Source organism: Glycine soja, chromosome 10 (genome assembly GCF_004193775.1).
Source record: "Glycine soja cultivar W05 chromosome 10, ASM419377v2, whole genome shotgun sequence".
Lineage (NCBI taxonomy): Eukaryota > Viridiplantae > Streptophyta > Magnoliopsida > Fabales > Fabaceae > Glycine > Glycine soja.
Window position 1 is genome coordinate 40,994,713 of NC_041011.1, and position 18,576 is coordinate 41,013,288.

At 32.8% G+C, this 18,576-nt stretch overlaps 2 protein-coding genes, 1 long non-coding RNA gene and 1 pseudogene across 20 annotated transcripts; 2 read left to right on the forward strand and 2 right to left on the reverse strand.

The window, feature by feature from the left end:
* Window positions 1-790: 790 nt before the first annotated feature.
* Window positions 791-6,127, reverse strand: LOC114372134 (cysteine synthase-like). 5 transcript variants are annotated; one of them, XM_028329554.1, is made up of 11 exons: window positions 5,983-6,127; window positions 5,606-5,666; window positions 5,367-5,476; window positions 5,090-5,147; window positions 4,119-4,382; window positions 3,896-4,033; window positions 3,748-3,799; window positions 2,787-2,866; window positions 1,438-1,497; window positions 1,208-1,288; window positions 791-1,058 (listed from the first exon to the last, which is right to left on the reverse strand). In XM_028329554.1, exons 2-11 carry the CDS (start codon window positions 5,645-5,647, stop codon window positions 969-971), a joined length of 975 nt encoding a protein of 324 aa, XP_028185355.1. In that variant the 5' UTR covers window positions 5,648-5,666; window positions 5,983-6,127; the 3' UTR covers window positions 791-968. The 5 variants fall into 5 exon arrangements, with proteins under 5 accessions (XP_028185355.1, XP_028185356.1, XP_028185359.1 ...); XM_028329555.1 differs by having other exon boundaries at window positions 821-1,058; window positions 5,968-6,119; XM_028329558.1 differs by having other exon boundaries at window positions 821-1,058; window positions 5,978-6,109.
* A 2,560-nt stretch (window positions 6,128-8,687) lies between these two features.
* LOC114372135 lies at window positions 8,688-11,748 on the forward strand (annotated as a pseudogene).
* Window positions 11,749-12,162: 414 nt separating this feature from the next.
* On the reverse strand, window positions 12,163-17,403 carry LOC114372132 (probable transcription factor At3g04930). 14 transcript variants are annotated; one of them, XR_003658155.1, is made up of 4 exons: window positions 17,257-17,398; window positions 17,100-17,179; window positions 16,377-16,466; window positions 12,163-12,541 (listed from the first exon to the last, which is right to left on the reverse strand). XR_003658155.1 is itself a non-coding variant. In XM_028329553.1 (2 exons), the coding sequence occupies exon 1, from the start codon at window positions 13,972-13,974 to the stop codon at window positions 12,871-12,873; it is 1,104 nt and encodes a 367-aa protein (XP_028185354.1). In that variant the 5' UTR covers window positions 13,975-14,163; the 3' UTR covers window positions 12,163-12,541; window positions 12,847-12,870. The 14 variants fall into 14 exon arrangements, 2 of the variants coding, with proteins under 2 accessions (XP_028185354.1, XP_028185353.1); XR_003658157.1 differs by having other exon boundaries at window positions 12,539-12,646; XR_003658156.1 differs by lacking the exon at window positions 12,163-12,541 and adding an exon at window positions 15,815-16,181 and having other exon boundaries at window positions 17,263-17,403.
* Window positions 13,061-17,622, forward strand: LOC114372136. Its single transcript, XR_003658164.1, has 2 exons — window positions 13,061-13,178; window positions 17,161-17,622. It is a non-coding gene; the product is annotated as an uncharacterized LOC114372136 (long non-coding RNA).
* The last annotated feature ends 954 nt before the right edge of the window (window positions 17,623-18,576 follow it).

Sequence of the window (18,576 nt, forward strand, 5' to 3'; positions counted from 1 at the left end):
TATCCTGCAACTTCATGTAATATTTGAGGTTGCAACCTTTTCTATGACCATTTTCATACCCACTATAAGGAGATAAACTCAATCATCAACTTGCATGTTGTGTGGTCAGCCATATGTTGAGCCAAGGTTCTGTTTTTGACATTGACACGGACTGATCAAGTCAAGAACATTAATTGTGGACTACTACTACTACTCTAACTTCCGTGTAATCAACTATCAAGCTAACTATGACACAATTAACACGAACGAAATGCAAACACACTGTAGGTCTCATTCTCAAGGGTTTGATTCCATCGTAAAACTCATTCTTGAGTTTTGCTCTTCACTTGTTTGAAACCGCATTTTGAGAGAAAGAAACACACGTCCAACCATATGCTACATATTATATAGCTTTTGCATTAACGTGGAATCTTAACACAGTTCCTAACACACTGATAATTGTCATGTTTTGTCTGGCAATTGTTGCCAAACATAATAGTAATCTCCTTTTGCTTAGGTTAAATTTCCAAATGCACAATAACAAACATATATTGCCAGTGCTTATGGATTTCTGACCTTGGCTCCATTTAAAAGAATTTTTGGTTTTAAATTATTTGGACTTGTCTTTTACAAGCATTTCAATTTGAGTAAATAATATATACACTAATAATCTAAAGAATTATTATACCGTCATTCAGTCACCACTATCATGTATATTAAGTTTATTAACTTTTATAATAATTACTTAAAAATTATACTTACCGCAATTTCTGAATAGTTGATAGTATAAAGTTTTTACGTTATGAATGCATAAAAATTAAACTATTTTGATTTGATTCCATTTGGATGAGTGAAAACAACTTTTGCATAAAAATTGAAGCTTGAAGTGTCAATCCAAATGTTATTCAACTTATTTTAGACCACACTACCGACAGTCGTGCTTGCTTAACGAGTACTCAGTGCGTACTAACCTAAGCTATTTATGCACCTTAGTCAAATGTCATTTGTTCAGCTTCTTTCCTAATGGATTCAAACAGTGGTGAAGATAAGTAACGTTCTCCAAAACTGGGGAAAATCACCTGTACAACAACAATTCAGAATTGACATTAACTAATAATCTACAATTCAATGCCAAACAACATCAAGCAATATTTTGAAACTCAGATGAATAGACGATAGTCATCCTATAACTATCATTTAATAAACTTATTGAAAATTACAAACTTACAACAATGAGCTTTCCTGCATTTTCTGGTCTCTTCCCCACCTTTATTGCTGCTGCTGCAGCAGCTCCTGATGAAATTCCCATCTGAAAAATATGTGTTTATATAATCAGCATGAAAAAATAATAATTTACATATTTTCTATTACAAATGTACAGAGTTCATATTTAATCAGAATAACCAGGTGAAATTTCTGTAAAGCTGACAGCAAGAATCACAAATTATGTTACCATACCAGCAAACCTTCTTTCAAGGCAAGCAGTTTAGCAGTTTCTATAGCCTCTTCACTTGAAACCTGCAGTTCATAAAACCTTGTTGATCAAAATAGAATCCCTTATATTAGTAGCTAGAAGAGGAAACATTATGTAATTTCCATACATCTTAGCATGTTTCAAGTATCAAAGATTCAACATTAATATGCTTCACTGTCCTTGAAGATTGGTGGATCACATATAATAGCTAATAAAGTCCAGATATGTTGCTTTTCTATTTGTATAATATATGCCAAGTATATGATGAGGCCCAAGAAAATTGTTAGGAATAAGATGGTTCAACTTAAAAATGATTAGATGAATAATTTGTTGTAGACTTGTAGTCTAATGATTTTATTTGAGTAAATAGAAATGAGAAAATGACATACATATCTACCTCGTCCAAAGGGTTTACAATCCAAAGCAGATCATTCTAAGACCATCAAGCAACATCATCCTAAGAGATAGTTGTCCTAAGATAATCTGACCTCTCAACAGTTTGAAAACTCTTTTGTTCTAAGACTATAAAACATCCTCAAATGGTTGCTCCAAATGAGACATAGCTTCAACTCAACCTCTAAAAGGAAAAAAACAGCCTTGTATACTGCGCTGGACACAAAAAATAGATATGGCAAAGTAAACTTAGTGCTGCAAAAGTCTCGTCTTATACCAAAATGGAAAGCTTAACTACGAGGCTACCTGCTCTGATTTGCTTGCTCATTCAAAAGTAAAAACAATGAAGAGCTGTATTTAGGCTGAGCATGCTAATTTAATAAGTCTATTTTCTTGATTTAAGATGGCTTGTTCTAAAGCTCATTAACGACTTTTGCTCAATAAGTCCAAATTGCTTAAATTTGGATTTTGTCCTGTTCAGTTATCATACTGAGAAACAAAATGATAAACTAATCATCTCCTCTTTTTTTCCTTGCATCTGTTTGCCTACTATGTTTAATTGATTAATCTGAATCCTTTTATGCAACTCTTTCACATCATAAGAAACAGAAATATATTTCCCAAGAAGATAACAACCTGTGTATTACTACTTCTGAAAAAATACTAGTCCTTTAAGGCATATAACAATTGAATCAAATACAATTGGAAATGTTTGAAAAATACATTCAATACACAATTACTAAACGAATATTCAATTCCACTATTCCATATTGTGCATATAACAATCTTCATGTATTATTCTAGTACATTCAGATAAAGCATTAACAAACTATGAGGTCACTCTTCGGCAAAGAGAGAGATCAATCTAAATAAAAGGAAGTAGCCAGTTTTTGGATCAAAATTGAAAACTGAATGCCAATGTTTTAGTGTTGAGAGCTACCTGAATAACTTCATCTAGGAGATTTACATCCAGAACTTTGGGAATGATACCAGCACCAATTCCTTGGATCAGATGCTTACCTTTGACATGTGTGCAAATGAAAAAAAAATAGTCAGCAAACAGCAGCCTCTAGTAGTTGCCTAAGAACTGCTCAAGGTAAAGAATGATTTTTAAGAATTTATGTATGACATCTCAAGGAACACACATTTAACAATTCAATTGAATAACAATATTTAGTACCTAGATTACAATTAATGTTAAATGATAAACAGGAGGATTGAATCCAGCATCCAACTTCCATCATATAGGTCAGTCAACAATTTAACAGGACATATCCAAATGGGAGAGCATGTTACACTAGCTAATGTCTAATAGTGCTGCCTGAGTTTGTAGTTTTTTCCAGGCCATTTTCATGAACATAAATTCTACTGTTTGGCATATTTCAAATAGTTTCCAAAGGATGATCCAATAAACAGTTTTGATGTTAAAAATGCTTGTCTTGATGGTTGACTTCAAGAATTTCTGCATGAATTAACCACCACACTTAAGGCTTCCCATTGCTATTTGTAGTACATCCTAATTATTACTTATCTCTCAAGGAATGCAGAGCCATACTCCAGGTCTAAGCACATAGAAATTGACAGACCTGCACATAGTCTTGGTAGCTACAGGTTCAGTCCAAGTTTTTCATCTGCACGTATGACCAGATAGCAGATTTTTTCACAAAGGGTCTTTTGGAAGCATGGTTTTATTCCCTGTGTTCCAATTTGAACTCGGTTCCAATTCTATTGTTCAGTGCATATAACAAATTTTCTTCTATACATCTTGATAGAGAGATGAAAATAATATAACCATGAGTCTTGGATGTCTTGAATTTTAATCTTCCATGAATATGATGATAGAGCCCAATAGTTATACAGTGAAATAGACCAGAGAGAAATATACAGAATGGTAAAATCACCTGGCTGTCCTCCATTCAAAACTGCACTTTCGGCTGGCTCCACACCATACAGCTTGGGGGGGGGCAGAAGAAATCATAAAGTTAGTATAAGAAACTTGTTCCCAAGTTCTCTCCCAGTAAAGAAAGTATGCATGGTAAACAAATCAACCTTGATATCTGGGTTTTTCTCCCTGAGGAATCTTCCAGCACCTGCTATTGACCCCCCAGTTCCTATCCCTGCAACCAAAGCATCAATTTTCCCTCCTGAGTCTCTCCAAATCTCAGGGCCTGTTGTCTCATAATGAATCTACAGGGATGACAAATTAAACAGCTGTAATTTTTCTTAACACAAGGCAACCAAATTAGGAATGTGTTGTGAATAATGAGAATACATTTGGATTGGCAGGATTTTCAAATTGGTTAAGCATAAAACTATCAGGCGTCTTGGCTAGTAGTTCTTCTGCCTTCTGAATAACTCCATCAATTCCTTTGGCAGGGTCTGTAAGATATACCTCAGCTCCAAATGCTCGCAGTATAATCTTTCTCTCAAGACTCACATAAGACGGCATAGTCACCTGAAGTTTATAGCCCCTCAATGCTGCTATGAATGCCAATCCTATGCCGGTGTTACCACTTGTATACTCAACCAGAACAGTCTTTTCAACCATTTGTCAAAAATATTAAACTTAGTTAGATAGTATCTTCAACAATACAGACAACATAAGTGCCTGAGGAGTGGAAATACCCAATTCTTCAATATTATAAGCAGTAATATTGGAAAAGCTCAATAAAACATATTTCCTGACTATGATGGATAATTTATGTTATGGACTGAAAGAATTTGAAAAAATTGTCCAAAAGTCCAAACATTATTACAGGCCAAAGTTGAAGGACATTTAGAGCTTATTTGATTTCTTTCTCACCTGTTAGTTTTAAAAACTGTTTTCTAAAACAATTCTACACTACTCAGCAGTCAAATTCTCCTCAAAATCTATTAAGTTTTAAAATTATTTTCAAAACAAGTATTTTAAAAATAAAAATAGAAACAGCCTAGAGATATCTTCTTATCTTCTTCAATTTTCATCTTGTTTAACCTCTTTCTCAATTCCACATTCTACTCTGTATCTTGCACCACTCTCCACTAGCTATTTGAGCATCTTATTTAGTTGCATTTTGAAAACTAAAAACGATTTTGAAAATAGAAATCAAACACGCCCTTACTGATGGAATTGGGAAAACAATATTGTCCAAATAAAAGCCATGTTGAGAAGTGCGCATGCCTGTATTATTACTGGCCTGAGGCCACACAGAGAATCTCCACTCCAAAATCCAGATATGTAAATATATCTTTAACACATCTAACCTTTCCAGGAGTAATAAGGCCTTTTTTCTCAGCATCTTCAATCATGCTCAAAGCAATCCTGATTGAGAAAAAAGAAGATTATCATTACAAATCCACAAATGAAAATCTTAAAAACTTACAGTTCTAGATAGCTCTAGTTTATGAAATCAAGATTGCAGGTTAAGGGAGAAGGGAAGAGGGGAATGGTCGAGGGTTCAATCTCCTCTACTAACAAAAACTAACATTCTAACAAACTAATATTTGCCGATAAAAAAAATGAAATCAAAGAATTCCATGCCTATCTTTGACACTACAGCAGGCCTGCATGTACTCCAGTTTAGCAGCAATACGGGCTACACACCCGACAACAATGTTGTTCAGAAATACCATTGGGGTATTCCCTACCAACTGCACATTAATGAAGAGAAAATAATTAATATGTTTTTTTCAACTAAACATAAAGGGAAAAGAAAATACTGCTAATGGTAGAATAGATAAGACTGTTAAGGTAAAAAGAGGATTAAGAAATAGCTCTACTTCAGTGGCATCCTTCTTGATTGCACATTGAGGCTCCTCCATGCTATCTGCTCAAGAACATCTGCAAGCCACACGAAGTGAAGGGTAATAACATGTAGAAAATGCAAATAGACATTTAAGCATATCATATAATTATTCAGCAGCAAAAAAAAATATATATATAATTAGTCACCAACAATGACAAGCTGTGCCTATTGATTCCCTAAACAAGTTCTGAACAACCCAGTTAATTAAAAATCTTTCAAAAACAAGAACCACCAACTAAAGAAAGCACCATAACAGTTGAACAATCATTGAGCACATATGAGCAAAAACCAAAAACTCAAAGCACGGGAATTTGGAGATCGAAATATTGGAATTACCAATTAGAACCTTACTATTATGTCTTCAATGATAGGAAGATAAAACGTGGAAAACAAAGATGTTTCACTGTTTTAGACTCACAAAAAGAACGAAGTCAGTCAACCAATTGTGGACCGAAATTCATAGAATTGCGTAACTATAGTCAAACAATTTATTTTATTTTATTAAGAATATGATGATAATATTAAGATGGTGGTGTTTTTTCGCTAAGATCCAAGAGCCATCACGCGTTTCTACGGATTAAGAGAAAACCTTAGACGTCGCCAGTGGCTACCGTAAAAAACGTGAAGATAATACAACAAATATAAAAATGGTATAATTACTTGGTTTTCAAACTTATTCTTTTTATTTCTTATGCAATTAAAAAATTTACATAGAGAACAAAATAGATAAATTTAAAAATTATAGGAATTAAATTAAATATTAGTTTGTTTTTGTTTTATTATCATTTTACTTTACCAAAAATCCTCAATGTAAAATATAAATAAAAATTATAAAAAATGGTTTATACGCATATATTTTGAACTTAACGACCTGTATATAAAATCACAATCAAAATAAAGTTTTAGATAAATAATTAAACATAAAAAATGAATAAGAAAAAATCATTCTAAATGTGTTTTAATACGTGTTCGGTTAGATTTAATATTATTAGAAATATTTTTTAAAATTCAAAATATTTGAAATTAGAAATGGAAAATGAAGTTATAATGAGGTTAGAAAATAATTTCTCGTACTATTACAAAAATATTTTGGAAATCCTTTATTGTGGTTCCAATTGGAGCTATCTTGTCTTGTTCCATGTCTTTTTTCCATCAATAATAATACATAAATACTTTACTCCTTAACACTTAGATAGAGGGTAAGAGACAAAAAAGATGAAAGTGTATGTATTTTTTTTTTACCCATAAAAGTGTACCTATATGTGGTACGATAAGAAATAATAAATAAAACATAATAATAATTATTAATGAGGTGTTTGTAATAAAGAAGTGTCCATATATCATTATTTCTTCCTATTGATGGGGCTTAACCACTTAACCATCAAATACATAATAAGAACAACAAACCAAACAATAATATTCATCAGTTTATATACACAAAGCACTCGATCTAAAACCAAAATATGAAGAGTTCGAATGCAAGGTTGTAATTCTTGTATCTGTTGTATCTCTTGAAGTTCCTACTGAATCTTATCCGATCCAATACCAAATTGGCACAAAGATTATAACTAAATCAAACTTGTGGTGTATAGGTTATCAAGAAGGCTTTGTGACCTCTATTACAAAGGGGATGGGAGTTAGCCTATCATAATTTGTGTAATTTGTGACATGGGAATTTGAGTTTTCTCACTTTTAAATCCATATTTGATCTTTTAATTCCATTTATCAGTGCATCAAGTGATGCATGAACTGTAATTTAGAAATCATTTCAATTTAATCTGGGAGAGATACCTCAAAGGAATAATGTTTGTTGATGTTTAATTATTTCATACACTGAAGACGAAAATTGTGAAAGTAGACCCACAAATAAATATGTAGAGAGAGACTCAACAAATATATTTCATCATTTTCATGCTCTGTGCCCTTGGAAATCAATACAAATTCATGTCACACATACAAATTCCAGTAATTTCAATCAAACTCTTTGCTTTAGCGATTGTTCTTATTAATGTTATGAAAAAGGAAAAACAAAGGATACAAATCCCACGAGTGTTCTTCCGTAAAATGTATTGAAAAAACTTACTTTTAGGTCATCTTCATCAATAAAGAGTTTCAGTGCTAAATTAAATATAGATGCTTATTAGTAAACAACTATTGGAGCTAGAAGAGTGTAACCAATTCTGCATTGGTGAATGAAAATTAAAAAAAAAATGCCGAGTTAGAGGCAAAAATGGCTTAAATTATAAAAAGTAAAAATAAGTTATATGTCATTTAAGATGTGTAAAAAGTAAATAAGAGATACGTTAGAATGCATATGGCCTTACAGACTGAGTTTTGCAGATTAACTTGTCTCAATAGTGGAGTCTTAAGTGGGATAATATCCTTAATGTGTTATAAAGGGGGTGTGAAAATGGGAGAAAAGTGGGATATTTTGGGAATATAAATAACCAACAAAAGAAGTGAGAGCGTGAAGAGCAAAGGAGGAAGTGTGAATAGCATAGACGATTAAAATCAAGAGATAGCCCAAGATACTAAAAACAAAACAAAAAAATTTCTATAATCAAGCTTGGTGCTCATGGGAATAGAATTGGCTCAATTACACGTAGCAAGCGGTCTTTGATTTGATTGTTTTTTTTTTGTTATTATTTTCACTGAAAGTAGAAAATGGTGATGAAAATATATTTGGTTGGATTTTTGAAAATATTTTCTAAACGAATTAAAAATTGTAAACAATAAATTTTGAATGTTTTCAGTTGAAAACAGAACCCTTATTTTGGATAAAATGAAAATACGGTGACAAAAAATATAATTTTAAGTAAATCTAAAAATACATTTTTTTTTTAAAAACGCATTTTCAGTATTTTTATTTATTGAAAATAGGAAACAAGAAGTGAAACTAAACATGTTTTCAGACTTCTATATTTTTTCAAAATAAAAACAATTTTCAGAAAATAAAAATCTAAATTTTTTCTTTTAATTTTTTGAAGTAACCGACATGATTTGAGTTTTTTATTTTTATTTATTTGTTAGTAACGTCAATGGAGGGGTTTCGAACCTTATATCTCGCAACATTTGCCTGAAGTGCCTTGTGCGCACTTCCGCTGCTTATTCATTTGATTTGTTGAACTTGAAGGCAATGCAGATGGAGGGTGAGAAGCAGCAGAAGTTTGATGTGGACCTTGGTAACCTCGTGGCTTTCGACTCCTATCACACCTTCCCTTCTCAACCACCTCTTTCTAGGTAACTTCTTCTTCTTCTTTCATTTTTGACACTGTCCTTGCTTACCTTAATTGAACCTAGGGAGGACCTCATCAAGCACTGTTTTCTCAAAGGCACTCACTTGGTTCAAGCTATCGCAGATGCCCTCTTTACCTTACCATTAGCCGAAGACGTAGACGGAGCTGAGCTTTTACTTCTACTATGGGAGTGCCAGCGTTTTACCGGTGGCTCGCCGACCGGTACCCACTCTCCATCGCCGATGCCGTCGAGGTTGACCCCTCCGTCGCCGAAGACGGCGTTCCGTTGCCTATCGACGCGTCTAAACCTAATCCCAACGGCATGGAGTTCGACAACTTGTACTTGGACATGAACGGCATCATTCACCATTGCTTTCACCCTGACGGCAAGGTTAGTACTTAACGTTTCTTATTTTCTCATCATTATTCCGAGCGTGAGTGGAATAACAAGTTCCGAATTTCCGTTTCAACTTCCCGTTTGAAGTTCTGCTACTGATTTTCTTAATTCAATTCGATTAGGTTTTATATAGTGAACTGATGTGATGTGATGTGATGCTTTGTTTCTGAGTTGCTTAGTGGTTTTGGTGAACTTACATTACTGTGATTAATATGTCTTCAAACGCAGCTGGCACCTGCTACCTACGATGATGTGTTCAAATCAATATTTGATTACATTGACCATCTCTATTCGTTGGTTCGTCCAAGGAAGCTGCTCTACCTTGCCATCGGTATGTATGAGTATAAATTTATCATTTATTTTCTCATTTTCTTTGTCATGTAAATGCAACAAATTAACATGATTCGTTTCGCAAGTGTTGGATTTCTGATGTTAAAGTTAAACCTGTCATTGTACTCTTCTCTTCCTCCTTAGTAAATTTTCATTTTCTAGCAAAATGTACTTGACTCACATGACGCAGAACAACACAAGAGTGCTCCTCTTGGCTAGTACTCCCCTGAGAAACCTAGAGTACTCCTCTAAGATGGAGTGCTCCTTTGACTCAAATCATTTTATGAATAAAGAAAACTCGATATCATGTGATAATCAAAAGCTTATCCATCTATAGACCCAATAAAGGCAAACATCCTGATAAGCTATTCTTATTCTATGCTAGAATAAGATAATTTGAAATAAGAAAAGGCTCAAGAGCTCTATAATGTAACTGTTTAAATAAGTGTATAAGGTGAAGATCAAGACAGTTTCCACATTAAAACTGAGCCTGGTGAATCAAAACTTACGTATATCCAACTTTCCTCTAGCTACAATCTTTCTGTCTGACTGCAATGTTAAGAGTCTAAATTTTTTATTATGTAATTTTCAAACTGATAGTTCCCAGATTCTGTTTTTACTTTAAACCCACTTTCTCATTTCATCTGTTTCTTTATTACACGTACTTTTGTTACCCCTTCAGTTTTTGCCTCTTGTTTCCTTACTTTGAAATTTGCAGATGGTGTTGCACCAAGAGCCAAAATGAATCAGCAACGTTCTCGGCGCTTCCGAACTGCAAAAGATGTAGCTGAGGCTGTAAGAATGTTAATATGCTCTTGCTTACAAGGGAATCCTTATTTGCAATGAAGGATGAAGTTTGAATTACTGTGCTTATGTGTAATATGATAGGAGGCTGAAGAGGAAAGGCTGAGGAAAAAATTTATGAGTGAGGGAAAAGTTTTGTCTTCTAAAGACAAGCCTGAGACTTCAGACTCAAATGTCATTACCCCTGGAACTCAATTTATGGTAGTGCTGTCAGTGGCTCTCCAGTATTATATACACACTAGATTGAACCACAACTCTAGCTGGCGGAATACAAAGGTGCTATTGCACCTCATCCAATTAATTCTCTATTCCACTTGATACCTTCAAGATTGGATGATTCCTTTCTGTAGAGTAGTTCCATCTATTTTTTTTTCTTTATACAAATCTGGTTTTCAGGATACTTTGTCTCTATATATTAATTTATGGGGCTGCATTGGGTGATTAATTATTTGAGGTTATACTGTCTGATTCAAATGCACCTGGTGAAGGAGGAAATAAAATAATGGAATACATCTGGTTACAACGCAACCTTCCTGGTTTCAATCGAAATACTCGTCATTGTTTGTATCGGATGGTGAGTTTTTGTCCTGTTTTGAATTTTCATCTTATCTGATTTAGGTGTTTTTATCCTTTCCTTGATTTTTGCATGATATGTTCCTTAAACCAGGATGCTGATTTGATTATGCTCTCCTTAGCTACACGAGGTTCACTTCTCAGTATTGAGGGAGGTTAGTTTCCAATGTATGAAATTTTTTATGATATTGTTATCTCATTGATCTCTATGGATTGTCTCAAATGATTACTTAATGCATGGACAGGTAATTACTATAACAGGATAAGTGTTTTTTGTGTGGCCAAGTTGGCCATTTTGCAGCTGATTGTCAAGCTGAGGATTTCGATACTCCTGATGATAGCTCAATTCACAAGAAGAAATATGAGGTTGGAGAATTAGATTCCAGTATTTTGATTTAAATCTTTATTTTTCTATTCTGTTTATTTTCTATTTTAAACTAATTCATGGTATTCACAGTTTCTTAACATCTGGGTGCTGCGTGAATATTTGCAATTTGAATTGGAGATACCCAACCCTCCTTTTGAGATTGACATTGAACGAATAGTGGACGATTTTGTATTTCTATGCTTCTTTGTCGGCAATGATTTTCTTCCGCATATGCCAACATTAGAGATCAGGGAGGTAAGCATCCAGAAGGCACTGTGTTATTCTGAGGAATAATTTGAAGGGTTTTTCAATATTCAAAGGATTAAATTGATAGTTTATTTAGTACATGCATGAAATTCTTAGATTTACTATTTTAATTTTTTTTATTAATAATTAGAATTTTACATTTATATTTTAAAATTTTAGTTCTTATTTTAAAGAAGTTAAACCCCACTTATTACAACGCCTTTAGTTTTAAAAATCCGATTCTAAAAATAAAAAGGATTTTGCGTTTGACTCATGAGATACACTTCTACGTGTTTCACACTAAATTAGATAAATTGATGGATAATGTAGTTTATTGCGAAATTATGCTGAGCTTTCATGAAAGTATGAAGTTCACTGTTCAAGCCCATCATTTCAAGAAGAACAAAATTTATAAACAGCAGTTTTTTATTACCTTTTTTTAACACTTCGAAGTGTTTCCCTTGCATTCTTTTTTGCCATGTGATCGGCAATTTGGCACTGCCATTATTATATTTAGGAATTTCGAATTTTGAAGTTGAAAAAGTATGATCGCACGTACGCAGAAATGAAAAGTGATATCGGATAAACTAATAATTGAATTAATCCGAATAAACAATGTCTTTCAAGTTTCAACCCATGCCCCAGCCTCTTTCCGAGTATCAGAGGATCCAAATCATTGGAAGGCAGAAATAAAGTGCACATTTCAACTTTACCTGAATCAAATAGTAGTAATAACTACCGAATGGCATTATAACTGACAACAGAAATTGCTCTTCATTCCAATCTCAAATCTTCAACTTTCAGGACTTCCATACAGCAAAATCCACAAATGATCACACTGATGAGATACCAGGAGAGATACGAGAATGACCATCCAAAAGAAGTTTCAGGATCTGGAATATGCCATTGCATACCACTATCCTAAACACAGCTCAGAAAGTACAAAACCCAAAAGCCCTGCGGGATACATGTAATTTCGTAAGAAAATTCACCCAAAATTGCATACTAAACAACACATCAAAATACAAGGCCGTTCATCTTGCGCCAATTCCTTGACTCTATCTGTACATGTAAATTATTAATTAGCCAAGAAGAAATTTTACAAAAGTCAAATAAACAAAAATAAGAACGTTTTATTGAACAAATACTGTATGCAATAATCAAAAGCTATACTGAAAAAAAGCTAAACTATATAAAAAAAAAATTACAAACTGTCTAGCTACCCCTATCAACCATTAGTGGATTATGAGTACTGTAAACACCTGAAAGCTCAGTTTTATTTTGGGTTATACTCCTCCAGCTGATCGCAACTCCTCGAGAGCAACCTTGATCTCATTCTGCACCAATTCCAAACGCTTGGAATACACTTCCAGCTCCAAAATCTGTTGCTTCCTCCACTTCTCATCCATCGTTGTTTCCCCAATCCTCAAATTCAATAAAGTCATTGGCATTGTCATTTGAGTTTGCAAGGAATTCAATGCAAGCCCTCCTCCAACTCCAAACCCTCTTCCCAATCCCATGCCACCAGTACCACACACCAACTCCTTCAACACCGGCGACACGCAACTCTTAACCGTCTCTTCAATCAAACCCTGTAAGTTATGCCTACCATTACAATTCTCATTATTATTATTATTATTACTATTGCTATTATTATTATTATTGCCAATACAATTATTATCTCTATTCAATGTTGAACCGTCGTTCAACTCGCGCTTCTGAGGCCGCGACCGCTTCCGCGAGATAGGTGTCTTCGCGGAATTGCCGAAATTAGGGTTAGGGTTGATTTCGTCGTCGTCTTCGACGGGACCGCTTATTGGAGCGGTGTTGCTCCATATCCTGCGTGAGATTTCGAAGGTGGCTTTGTCGTGAGGGCTCTTGAAGGAGACATCCTTGCCGGAGCTGATTTTGGTGACGACGTTGCGGTACTTCTTCTTCAGCCTTCGGAGCTTCTCGACGAGCTGGTTCTTGTTGAAGCCGAGTTGGAGCTTCGACTTGATTTGGTCGTAGAACAAGGCGGTATCGCTGTGGTGAGAGGATCCTCGCTGCGCCGTGTAGTCCAGAAACCCCTGCAAGAGCCCGATCTCGTCCTCGTCCGTCCACAGACGCTGGAACAGTCGCCGCGAATCGTCCAGCGCTTTTTTCTCCTCGATTAGCTCCGGGTGCAGTGGTTTCAGTGAGGAATCGGCGACGGCGGAGATCGGGATCAACGTGGTGTCGAGTGTTTCGGAGGCGGTGGAAGCGGGCGGCGCGACTGCTACGACGGCGAGGACGAAGGGAGGGGGTTCGGTTTCGTCGTCGTAGTCCTCTTCGTCCTCTGGAGTTTCATCGTCGTCGTCGTCGTCGAGATCTTCTTCGGGGAAAACGGCGTCGTTTAGATCGGATTCCATGGGAGTGAGTCGGTTAGGCAAAGGGTCTAATGGGTGCTTTGCTTTCACGGGTTTGTTGGTGTAACTTTTCACTCACTCGGTGGCAATAAGAATCAGAATGAGAATCTGGGAGGTCGTTTATTAGTTAGTGGACCAACCCAGTTGCCCCACATGATTTTCTTTATTGCTTAATTTAATAAGTTTTTGTCAACTTTTTATCAAATTATTATTATTGACTCAAATGTTGATTTAATATTTTTATGAATCTAATTACTATAATATATTCATATGACAAAGATTTTAAATTAACATTTACCTAATGATTGTTATATATATTGTTATTTTTTATATTATTAATTACTTTAAAAATCATGTAACTGATTTATAGTATAATTTTTTACAGTCATAATGTACCAAAATTAAATTACACTTTAATTTGATTTGTCTTCTAAATATTTTTATTATTTTTTATCCTTGTTAAAAAAATTAAATAATTTTTATCATCACTTAACAATCAAGTTTCGTGTATGTTGTCACAAAATAATTGTTTGGAATGATGTCATTATATAATAAAATCAATTAAAAATATATTTATAAGACTAAAAACATGATTAAGTTTTTAAATTATTTGATTGAATCTCTCACAAAATATTGTAACCGATTAAATATATAGTAAAATTGATGTTAAAATTTAAAAATAAATATAAAGCTAAGATTATGGAAAAAAGAACTTATAATTTATCAACAATAATATATTTTTATATAATAAATTAAAATAGAGAAAAAATATTATACATTGATAATGTAAAAAAAATTACACAGAAATCTCATCACAATTTAACATATATGGTAAATTTGTTAACTTTTAAAATAATTATTTTAATTATTTTTCATTCTTAGTAAAGCTAAGAAAAAAAATTATTTTTTAATTTCTGTTTTACTTCTTTCTTCCCCGTAAAGATATTAAATGGAATAAACTATTTTTTCATTGAAATTTAAAAAATGAACATTTAAATATCCTTCAAAAACAAATAAATAGTTCCAAAACATATAAAATGTAGTTCACCTTGTTATACAACAAACTATTATTGCAAAAATGAGTGAATACAACTATCATTAAGAATTTCATCTTTAGACAAAAAGTGGAATACCACAAGGGTATCCTTTGTAATTGATACATGTTTTGTTAAACTGTCCATAAGAACCATATTCTCTTTAATCTCATAATTAGATGTTCTCAATTATTCACAAAAAAAGGCATTCTCAATTCCAATATTCTTTTTTCTTTGCATATGCATTTCATATATTATCATCACAATTATTCAAAAAAAAAATATCTCTCAAATATCTCAACCTATCATTTTTTTTATTTGTATGATATTTTTTAGAGAAAAGGAATTGTATACTTGTAAATATAATCATCCAATTATAACCTATTATAACCTATTATGATAAATTTATTGACTTTTAAAATAATTATTTTAAAAATGTTTTACATCGATGTTTTAACCTAAAATGTTTTAATCTTAGATACACATTAACTTTTTGGACCCATCTAAAAATTGGTCTTCCTTATACTCTTATAGACACTACTATTGGGTTGACATTCATAAAATGATAAGAGCTTACTTGAGTCCAAATTGAAGAATCTTACACCATAGAAGTTTACACAAGCAAATTAAAGTCAGTTTTTATTGTAATGTATTTTAAGCTTGTTAGAAAATATAGTTAGATGAACAACAAATTTTCTCTGATTTTGCTGTTAATGTCATCGAATAAGTATATGATTGTGATTGTCCTAGCTAAAAGTTTGTTAGGAATGCTTTGAAATTTCAACTAGTAATGAACGTTAGTTTGGGAGTTATGTGAAATCCTTGGCAATCCAATTTATTTATTTTCCAATTACTACTTGTGCATGCCATTCTTTAGAGAACTACCACACCAATATAACAGCATAGATTCCATTTGAGAACTCCTTATTTGAAAGCAGCAGTGGGTTCTAGCTAGGATATTCCACAAAACCCATCAATCCATTAACTTTTATTATTAAAGCTCATTTTATAGCAGACAAACATCACACTGACTTGGTCCATAAGCTTCCCTTCTGTCCAGCAAACCACCATTACCTTAATATATCCTCAATAAGTCTTCAATTTAACCAAGTTCCACAACTCTTATCCATCCAAGATCATAACCCTAGCCCTTGACATCAATGTTTCCTTACTATCCTATTCCAATAAACCATGTAATGGAATTAGGGGATTCGTTTAAAGATTCATATAAGCAAAATACCAGTAAATGCATATGTTTGAGTTTATAAGCATCTTGTTGAAAAGTTGAACAAGCATAAGACATCATAATATATATCAAACAAGTACCATCATAAATACATGCACACACAAAGAAGAAATCACATAATTGACCTCTTTCAGTGAGTTAATAAAGCTCCACTTTACACTATCTTCAGCTTCAAAGGGAAGTAATATATTACTTGGATATCCTCTAAAGTGTACCTACAAATAAGAGGCTACAGAGATTGAATATTGTTGCACGTGGAAATATGATTTTTGTAAGGGCCAGTAAAATTTTTGTAGTAAATCAGTCCTAATTTCTACAACAACTCTTAATTTTTAATGTTATTTGATTCCCCAAGTCCAGGAACTTTCTTAGTTTCTTGAATAACAACACCACCAAGCAAGTAGAGATGTAGTGGGAAGAAATCCAAAAGGTAGCCTCCATAGAACATAGAGCTACATTCATATGATATTCAAAGAATTTAATTTCTATTCACAATCTGTATAACATTTCACACCAATATAACTAATGGAACTTTTGGTCTGCTTCTTGGCTAACGTTCACTGGGAAGTGAAACCACACAGCTAACAGAGTAGGTAAGGGAAATGAAACCAATTGTCACAACGAGAAACTAAAAAGTGAAAGCTTGCAATACAAATATACAATGGCCCACAATATTCATTAAAATCCGTTAGTCTAAGTCTCTTTTCCAAGTTTCCATAACAGCATATCCTCATAAATTAAAGAACATAAAGCATAGACAGAAGATGAAAGAAAAACATTCCAAGTGAGAGCTTCGTGTTTCTTCTCCACAAGCTGAGATAGAAAACAGAGAGAGTAGATTGATTTACCTATGAAACTTCCATTTTTGTTCTCCTTGCAGGCGAAGCTTACCGTTTCTTCTCCTTGCAGGCAGACCCCCTTCTTTCACCTGCGCAAAACACACAAAGAGTTAGCCAATGGGTAAAAAAGAAAAACAAAACTGGAGTCAAGAAAAATATTACGAACCACTACCAAATACAAACGTCAGTCACAGGACGGCACGACGGTAGCGACGATGTGGGTCACAGGACGGCTCGACGGCAACGAGCGTGCGATGGCGGCGAGTGTGATCGACTGTGTGACGGCGGAATCACTACCAGATACAAACGTGAGTGACAGAAGGCTAGGGTTGGATTCCTTTTGTTTGGGTAAAATTTTAGATTCCGACGAATGTATATTTTGTCAGAAAAATTCGTCAGAAATTTCGCCAGACAAAAATCTGTGAGTAAAAATCCGTCAGAAATTTATCTGTCGGTCATTTAAATATTTTTAATGGAATACATTCGGTGAAAAATATTCTATTAGGAATAACTATTTTTTTTTTTGTCCTGATCTTCAGCGCATAATTAGCCATACAAACAATTCAGAGTTTCAACAAGGTTACGAGTCGTTGAATTGGTTATTGTCTCTTTACAAAACAAACTTTAAACTTTAAAATAGAATTTAAATATTATTGTAACCGTATATTTCTTTCATTCTACCGTATGCTATCTTTATTTGCATAGAAAATATTCTTATCAAATGATATTTCTGTTACAATTTGAATCACACTTTTCCGTAACTCATAAAATAGGTTTAATGGTAAAATTTGTTATTCTATTTTATCCGTTATACTAAATGGTCCTTAAAGTAAATTTTTTTTTTTACCATTATACTTAATTTTCATTTGAATATTTGATGAAAAATATAATATTAATATAAGTTTTATGTAAAAATAATTTAAAATTCAAATTTTATTCTTTTTTAATTTATTATATTTTTATAATCTTATATATTATCTTTTAAAATATAATATAAGATTAAATTCTATTTTCATATAAATTAAAATATATATACTTATATAAGTTTTATTTTTATTTTATATATTATATTTTTATAATTTTATGTATTTTTATCATATTATTCATAACTTATTTTATAAAGTAAATTTATAATATAAATGTTATCTTTAATGTATATTTTTTAACATAAATTATAATTTTATAAAATGATAGTATTTTATTATCTTTTTAATATTTATATATGTGACTTAATGACAGTATTTTTTTCTATATCAAGATATTCTTGTTATTTATTATAATAGTATTTTTTAAATTTATATTAACTTTATTTAATCAAGGAATGAAATTTTTTTAAAGAATTAAATTATACAATAAAGATACATAATTAAGTAACATGACAATATTTTCTATTTTTTAAAATATTTATGTATATAATTTATTGACATTATTTTTTATCTATATTATAATAAATAACATAAATATCTTAATATAGATAAAAAAACTA